At 34.8% G+C, this 9,219-nt stretch overlaps 1 protein-coding gene across 14 annotated transcripts in view; it reads left to right on the forward strand.

Moving 5' to 3' along the window:
• hycc1 (hyccin PI4KA lipid kinase complex subunit 1) overlaps positions 1-7,363 on the forward strand; it is a 62,304-nt gene extending 54,941 nt beyond the window's left edge. For 5 of the 14 annotated variants that reach the window (XR_015515828.1, XR_015515832.1, XR_015515830.1 and 2 more), the window contains exons 11-12: positions 425-713; positions 5,845-7,363. Coding sequence is in view for 9 of the 14 variants with exons in the window: in NM_205630.1 (NP_991193.1) it covers positions 5,845-6,410 (566 nt within the window). In the remaining 5 variants the exon portion in view is untranslated. The remainder of the gene's footprint in view (positions 1-424; positions 714-5,844) is intronic. The other 9 variants (NM_205630.1, XM_087294156.1, XM_087294155.1 and 6 more) reach the window with 2 other exon arrangements.
• The last annotated feature ends 1,856 nt before the right edge of the window (positions 7,364-9,219 follow it).

A 9,219-nucleotide genomic window follows, 5' to 3' on the forward strand; every position in this document is an offset into this window, starting at 1 on the left:
AAAATAATTATAAAGAAAATACATTTTTATTATTAATAATAATAACAATAATAACAATGTTATTTTTTAATAAATATATTTAGTCTAAAAGGGTGTTAAATGTGTAAACTGATGGTGCTCTTATATTAGATAAGAAAAAAAATACATTCAGCCTATGTATAATTTAATAATATATAATAATAATATTTGACATTAGTTGAAGCACATTTTTCGTTACATGTCGTTACATTCCCCCGAAAATGCACATTGCAACTAATATGAAATATTTGCATCATTATTCTAGTATATCATCAAATTATTAGTCATTTCATTCATCTGTGTCCATCTTCACCTTATGATTTGAGCGGTTTATGTTTGTGGTTTTTGTTTTATTGTGTGTCTCACATCACTATCATGCATGTGTCCATGTTTATGTGTGTCTCAGAGTCTCAGGAGGACAGTGTAGACTCCCCTGACACCCTCCCGACGGGCCCCATCCCCGAAATTAGCGTAACGGGGGTTGGCGGCGAGCGACTGGCCAACGGAGAGGCTCTGCGAGGCCGTACGGAGGGCGAGGGCTCAGAGGTGGGGCTCGACCCTAGAGGTCAGGAGGTCAAGAGGCAGAAATCCGTGCGGAGGCACCTAGAGGACGGGACGCCCTCCGCGGGGCGGGTTCAGTTCTAGAAGCCACGCCCCTCGCCCCGCACACCCCTCCCCTCTCCCTCGGCCCAGAGGTACTTGTGTGGGCGGAGCTTCTGGAAGAGCTCATTAATTTTTCATGACATGCAAAGCAAACGCCTTTAAGTATCAACAAGCCTCTGTTAACTTGAGGTTTGGCTTTTCCTCTGACTGGCTCAATGGTGAAACTCTGTTGACAGCATCACTGGTGTGTTAATGTCCATTAACACAGGTTTTGTCCCCATTTAAATTAGATTTGGTTATAGTAGATTTAGTTTATAATATCAACTGCTTTTATTTATGTATTTTTTATTAGTTTTTGTTTGATTATTTTGTTAAATTGCTTTGTATTTTTATTTATTTATATATGCTTTAATTTGTCCCTCGGTTGTATTTAAATCATTTAAATTGTATTTGGTTATAGTAAACAATTTAATTGATTTAAATTATACCTAAAGGACAAAATAAAATAGATAAAAATACATATCAATTTAAATAAACTGCTTTTATTTATGCATTTAATTTATATATATATAAGCTTTATTTTGTCCTTATGGTACACATTTAAATCATTTAAATTGGGTTTGTTTATAGTAAATAATAAAGTTTTGTAATGTTAACAACTTTTCATTTATGTATTTTTATTTACGTTTGTTTTATTTTGTCGCTTTGGTTTGATTTAAATTGGATTTGGTTATAATAATACAAAATAATTTAGAATGTTAACTGCATTTATTTATATATTTTTATTTCTTTATGTATTTTGTTATTCATGTATACTTTTTCCCTCCAGTATCTGCACCTCCACTTTGGTGTACTATTTTATGATATATTAAATTTTTTTGTATTTTTTATATCGATAAATCACACATTAGTTCATTATAAATATAGTTATTACATTAATTATTATAAATAAACATGGCTTTTTTGCATACTTTTCATGAAATTGTGTATTTTATACATGCATAATTGTTTGGGAAAATATTTATTATCATTTTTATGCAAATTATCATATGAATATATGAAAAATATATAATTTTATATAAATAATATACTAAAATGAATATAAAAATGTGACAATTCTTTAAAAATGCATATATATATATATATATATATATATCATACAAACACACACACATTGTGATGGGCAAGAATTAATTAATTAATCGCATCAAGAATGCTTTGACTAAAATATGTTTGTTTACTGTGTATATTTATTATGTATATGTAAATATACACATGCATGCATATATTTGCGGAAAATGTTTATTTGTTTTTAGATATAAATTGTAAATGAAAACAACACAAATTATATTAATTAAAATATCTTTGTAAAAAAATTCAGCATTGTTTCTATATTATTATTATTATTATTATTAATATTATTATTATTTTTAAACACAAAACAAACGTATTTTGCATGCAATATATGTTTGCAATATTGTCATAAATCTTTAATCTTTGCCCAGCATATATATATTATATACATTTATTTATTATTCTTTTATTTATTTATATATATATATATATGGGGACAAATCAAACTCTTTTTATGTGTGTGTTGTGACTGACATTAAATCAGTAATGCTGTGAACAGAGCTCGAGTTGAGCCTGTAATTTTCCTCTCCGGATGCTGAAATCTTCTCCTCAGCACTGTGAATGACCCTGATCTCATCTTCTAACACTCTTGCGTCTATTTCTGTCGCGTTCGCAACTCGTCTCATATTTCCTGTTTTCTCATCATTCCTGCGTTTCTCCCTTGACTGTTTTTCATCCCGTCAAACCTCCTGATCTCTCCGCTAACAGTGATGGAAATGACCTGTGCTGTTTCAATCCGCCTCACGTTCTGATTAAAGAGAATCTGTTTCTGAATCCTGCTTTTGCCGACACTTTTATCCACTGGGCTGCAGAGGGAAACAACCTGAGGAGTGATCGCTGACTGACAGGAAGTGATGCGTCTGATCTGAACATCATGTAACTGTTAGTGCAAATCATTGATCACAAGCTATAAGATGCTGAATTGAAGAATTTGCTCTTAAAATATTCATGCTCAAACACTAGTAAAGGAGTGTCAAACTCAAATTATTTAAGTTATGAGAGTATTTTTTGCTGTAGTAAGACAATATTTTAATTATTTTGTGCTGGTTTCTGTCTGTCATCTATACATAAATACATGCATAAATTAATAAATATGACACTAAAACAGGTGGTGGGGCAGGTGGCGACTAGTTTGTGTCTTAATGAGTGATTCATCGATCCATCAATTCAATTGATTCATTCACAACAGCTAATTGATTCGTTCACAACAGCTTATTGATTCGTTCAAAACAGCTAATTGATTCATATAGTCATTATGAATGAATCATTGACTCAAATGATTTGTTTGAAACTTGATTCATTCAGGAATGAAACACACTTGGATGCTTAACTTTGTAATTTAGGAAGTGAGCAGAAAACAGAAAACACTGATTTTAAAATATAATTCAATATTAGCACATCATGTCGCACATATTCTAGCTCTTCTGTTGCATCTCAGATAAAATATAAACACTATATATTTAATTGTGCAGTATTTATTTGATTGTATTGTTTGAATCATGTCATTAGATGTACGTTTGACACTCTAATCTAGTATTGTGGCGTATATTCCGCATCTGTACTGAAGGACTTTTATTTTGTCGGACTCCATCTGAACTTCCTGTCAGTCAGAACTTTCTCCTGTAGTTTGAGCTTGTGCTTTGTTCCTTGTGCTGAAACTCCTGCTTCATTTCCCTAAAACTCTCTCTCTGACTTCTCTAGGTCTGGTGTTTCTCATCTGTTGGTTTAACGTAGGACTTGTGCATCAAATTGCTATTGGCATTTTCTGAAAAAAGTATAGATGTTAACCAACCCTGTGTAATGTGTGATGATCACAAAGATCATTTAGTTCCGTTGTAATTATAGTAATTATAATCACAGTTTGACACTATTGCAGATTCGCACATTGCGATATCAATGCTGTCAATGAAAAATTGTGCTGCAATAATTCAATTGTAGTACACACTCGAGTAGTAGGTGATTTCGAACACAGCCATACAAAATGTGCAAACTGAGAACACCTGGGATAAGGAGGAATGGGCTGCGTCCAAAATCACATACTTCCATACTATATAATACGATAAAAACAGTATGTGAGCCGAGTAGCATGACCGAATTCATAGAAATGGAAAAACAGACATGCTACTTCTGGCGAGGTTCTGATGTGCACATCTGATGGATGCTACGCTATCCCATGATGCAATGTCAGAGAATTCATAATTGGGAATGAAGTGGCGCATCTGACACGGGTAGGTCACATTATAGTAATGACAAATGGTCCTGGAGAGCCGAGTTTAGCTCCAACCCCAATTAGACGCACCTGAACCAGCTGACCAGCCTCTTACTTCAGTAGGTGCACTAGAAACTTCCTGGCAGGTGTGTTGAAGCAGGTTGGAGCTAAACTCTGCAGGGCTGAGTTCGGGCAGCCTTGATATAGAGCATACTTTTCTAATGGTTGTGTAGTACATACTCGAGTAATAGGCGAGTTCAGACGCAGCATCTTAGAACATCTGGGTTAAAGGCTACGTCCGAAATCGCCTACCTACCGAAATAAGTAGGTAATACAATTGAATTTGAATTGACTACACGACCATTAGAAAAGTGTGTTCTTTATAGAATGAAAGTAAGTAGTATGATTATAATTCAGTCGTACTACATCCGCCATTTGTCATGATCACGTGACCTTGATCATGACCTTGACCTTTATCTTGATTGCGTCTCTTTACTCACATTTAGAAATTCTTTTATGTTACATCATGGGATTTCAAAGCGTCCATTTAATGCACAATTCAGAATCTTGCCGGAAGTAGTAGATCATCTGGGTACTTCTCGCATACTTTTTTTTTTTTTTTCAAATACTTTGAATAGTTTTTCGAAAACTATAAATTTCGACATCTCGGTTAGCATACTGTTTTTAGAAAACTATTAATTTCGACATACCACTCTGTTCGCATACTGTTTTTTGAATAATATAAATTTCCACCTACTACTTGGTTCACATACTGTTTTACGAACACTATGAATTTCGACATACTACTCTGCTCGCATACTGTTTTACGAATACTATAAATTTCCACATACTACTTGTTAGCATACTGTTTTTCGAACACTATGAATTTCGACATACTTCTCGGTTCGCATACTGTTTTTCGAAGACTGAATTTTGACATCTCGGTTTGCATACTGTTTTTCGAACACTATGAATTTCGATATACTTCTCAGTTCACATACTGTTTTTTGAATTCTATGAATTTCAACATACTACTCTGTTCGTATACGGTTTTTCAAATACTATGAATTTCGACATCTCGGTTCGCATACTGTTTTTCGAATACTATAAATTTCAACTTTTCGGTTCGCATAGTTTTTCAAATACTATGAATTTCAACATACTAATGTGTTCACATACTGTTTTTCGAATACTATGAATTTCGACATACCACTCGTTTCACATACTTTTTTCGAAGACTATGAATTTCAATATACAACTTGGTTCGCATACTGTTTTTCCGAATACTATGAATTTTGACATACTACACGTTTCGCATACTGTATTTTGCATATTATAAATTTCGACATACAACTCGGTTCGCATACTGTTTTTCGAATACTATAAATATTTCGACACTTCTCGGTTCGCATACTGTTTTTCGAATACTATGAATTTCAACATACTACTTTGTTCGCATACTGTTTTTCGAATACTATGAATTTCGACATACCACTCGTTTCACATACTTTTTTCGAATACTATGAATTTCGACTTACAACTTGGTTCGCATACTGTTTTTCCGAATACTATGAATTTTGACATACTACACGTTTCGCATACTGTATTTTGCATATTATAAATTTCGACATACAACTCTGTTCGCATACTGTTTTTTGAATACTATGAATTTCCACATACTACTTGGTTTGCATTCTGTTTTTCCCAATAATATGAATTTCCACATACTACTCGGCTCGCATACTGTTTTAATCGTACTATATGGTATGGAAGTATACTATTGCGGTCCGCCAGGTTCATGGTTGAGAAACACTAGTCTAAGAGGAGTAGTTTTACCTCTCAGATCTTAGAATAAATGTGCGCTCTTCTCTCTCCTGCAGATGCAGTGGATTTGGGTTCCCCGGATGAGCTGACGGAGATCGCGGAGGTTGATGAGGGCATCTGTACGCAGGCGTCCGGCGCTCAGAGCAGCCCTCCGACCATCGTGATCAGCAGCAGCGCTGGAGGAGCCGCAGCCGGAGCTGGAAAGCTGGCGGGGAAAGGTCTGCGCCGCCTGACTGGACGATCCAGCAAGGAGAAGGATAAAGAGAAGGACGCGGCCACCGGCATGGACCAGCTAACCCGCAAACAAGCAGCCGTCCGCGCCATGAGTGAAAACCTAGAGCTGCTGTCACTCAAACGGCTGACGCTGACGGCCAGCCAATCAGTGCCTAAGAGCGGCTCGCTTAGCCTGTCGCGCACCGCTAGCGCCGTCTTCTCTCGCTCCTTCGAGCAGGTCAGCAACGTCTTCTCCGGAAACCAGCCGTCCAGTCGTGCGTCAAGTCCAACGTCCAATCACGTCGCTGAACAAGATGAGGGTGTGGCTTATCTGGATCACATAAGCCCCGCCCACCAGCATCGGCAGCGTTCTCCTACCATCAGTATCCATGTGACCTCTGACCTGTGAACTTAAAAACTGGCCGCCATCTTGTGGCACACAACTGCAGCACCTTACAGGACGTCTGTTTGTTTCCCTAAGTCGTGTTTAATGACCAAAGTCGTGTATTTTTTTGAAGTACGTGTTTTTAAGGACGTCTCCCAGTTTGCTCATGAAGTTTACAGGCGGTGTTGTGTATTTTTTAATGCTGTGTCTGTTTGGGAGCGGACGTTTACATGCAGACTAAACAGTGTTATGATTTGTGTGTGTGTGTGTGTGTGTGTGTGTGTGTGAGATTTTTACGTGTGTTCTCCTCTCTGTTTCCCAGCATGCACTGGGCTTGAACCGAAGCCATGATTATTTCACACTGTTTCCATGGGAATTTGGACTGTATTGAAAGCCTGAGCGGAAAATCTGCTGGAAACTAATACCTACGTCTTCGTTAATGTCATTTCTGATGCGGTATTTCTAAAGCAATACGGTTGTGTTTTAAATCACTGCTGATTTTGAAGGCCATAAGAGATGTTTGACACGTGAAGCGGGTGTTGAGCTGCTCGTGTGTCACACTGATGTCATGCTTATAACGCAAAGCACTACAGCAGAGACCCAGAAAACAGTGTGATCATAAGCCAGAAATCTGTCTTGATATGAACGATGAATCTATGTGATCTTTTTTTTTTTTTCTTGGACTAATTATGGCATCTGTTATTGGTGCATCACTGCTTTTGCACCAATATTTGTCTGGTTTTATTGTAATTATTTTTTAGGATGATCAAAGAATTCTCCCTGGCCGTAATGGTTTGTGTTTTTACTTTGAAGTGGATCATCAATAGCAGTGGTTATCTTTGTATTCAGATTATTTTGGGAATGTGAATATTTTGTTGTGAGTTGTAAATATTATTGTACTAAAGTCTTTTTTTTTTTTGCCTTTTATCACAAAATAACATGGTTACAGTCTCTGAAGAATAAAGATTTCTATTTCAGCAGGCCTCTAGATTTTTATAGAGTGAGAAACAAACACTACATGTTTTACTTAGTAGTTTTTAATTAAAATACACCATTTATTCGCTCTCTAAATTGTCATGGGATTTAATGATAGAATCGTCGTCAATAACAAATAGTTATTTGTTTATTTATATATATAATATTTTTATAATATTATAAAAATTTTATAATTTTTTTTAATTTTTATAAATAAATAAAATAAAATAAAAATTTTATTTAAATTTTTTTTATTTAAATTTTATAAAAAATTTTATAATTTTTTTTTTACATTTTTTATAAATAAATAAAATAAAATAAAAATAAAAAAATAAAATAAAAATGTTATTTTTATTTATAATAATTATATTTTATATAATTATTTTTTAGGTGTTTTCACCTTTATTGACAGGACAGTGGAGATTAACAGAAGCAGCAAGGCTTGGCAAAGGACCCCGAGCTGGAAATCGAACTCATGTCACCGCTCGTACCTGGGTGCTATATGTCGACGCACTAACCACTAGGCCATTGGCGCAGACAAGAAAGGCATATTTTGAGATGAGAATTTGAAGATTCCAACAGAATTGGTTCAGAAGGGTCTCAGTGGCATGTTGTCTCAGGTAATTTTATAACACAATTCAATTGTTATTACAATGCATGCATTTTTGTCAGTGGTCAATCTGAAGGAAGGAAGGCGAATCGGTTGTATCCAAAATCACCTCCTACAGGGTTCATATGGTCATGGAAAACCTGGAAAAGTCGTGGAATTTTTCACATGGCATTTTTTAGGCCTGGAAAAGTTTTGGAAATCAGAAAAACGCACAAAGTTTTGGAAACGTCATGGAGAACCGATATCTATATACAGTTGATGTCTGAATTATGAGCCCCCCTGTTTATTTTTTCCCCAATTTCTGTTTAATGGAGAGCAGATTTCTTTCAGCACATTTCTAATCATAATAGTTTTAATAACTCATCTCTAATAACAGATTTATTTTATCTTTGTCATGATGACAGTAAATAATATTAGACTAGATATTCTTAAGACACTTCTATACAGCTTAAAGTGACATTTAAAGGGTTAATTAGGGTAACTAGGCAGGTTAGGGTAATTAGGCAAGTTATTGTATAACAGTGATTTGTTCTGTAGACTATCAGAAAAAATTTGCTAATAATTTTGTCCCTAAATTTTTTTTTTTAATTTAAAAACTGCTTTTATTCTAAATAAATCAAATAAGACTTTCTCCAGAAGAAAAAATATTATCAGACATACTGCGAAAATTTCCTTGCTCTGTTAAACATTATTTGGGAAATATTTTAAAAAAGAATCAAAGGGGGGCGAATAATTCTGACTTCAACTGTACTTGAATATAAGTTAGTTGTTTTGACTTCTTTTCTGTCCTCGGCCAATCACATACTCTCACATTATTAGTGGGGTGTAAGCATTGTCTAAATCAATCTTACATAGCTATAAATACAAATTTACGCTAAATAGATTGTTGCGTGTTTATGATAAGCTGTAATAAATTTGAACATGCATTGTTTTTCTTTTACCCTGCATATGTAGAGTTTGCATGAAACATTAGGTCATGAAAATAGACTTGAAAGTCTTGGGAAAATTATGTAAAAAAAAAAGTAATACAGTTTTAATTACAATATTTAAAAAAGCCCTCAAAAAAATAACGGCCTACTTTCACACTATTTTTCTTAAAGGTTACGATTTTAACGTTGTGATATTACTTTCCCCCTCAGCATTAACTTTTTTATAACTGCAGCCTATAGTTGGATTGTACCACAGCAGCTATTCAATTACTACAACAGTTTAATTCAAGTAAATAACTTTAGCATAGTTCAAAAACAC

This window comes from Danio rerio, chromosome 19, assembly GCF_052040795.2.
Source record: "Danio rerio strain M-AB ecotype USA chromosome 19, GRCz13ab, whole genome shotgun sequence".
Taxonomy (NCBI): Eukaryota; Metazoa; Chordata; class Actinopteri; order Cypriniformes; family Danionidae; genus Danio; species Danio rerio.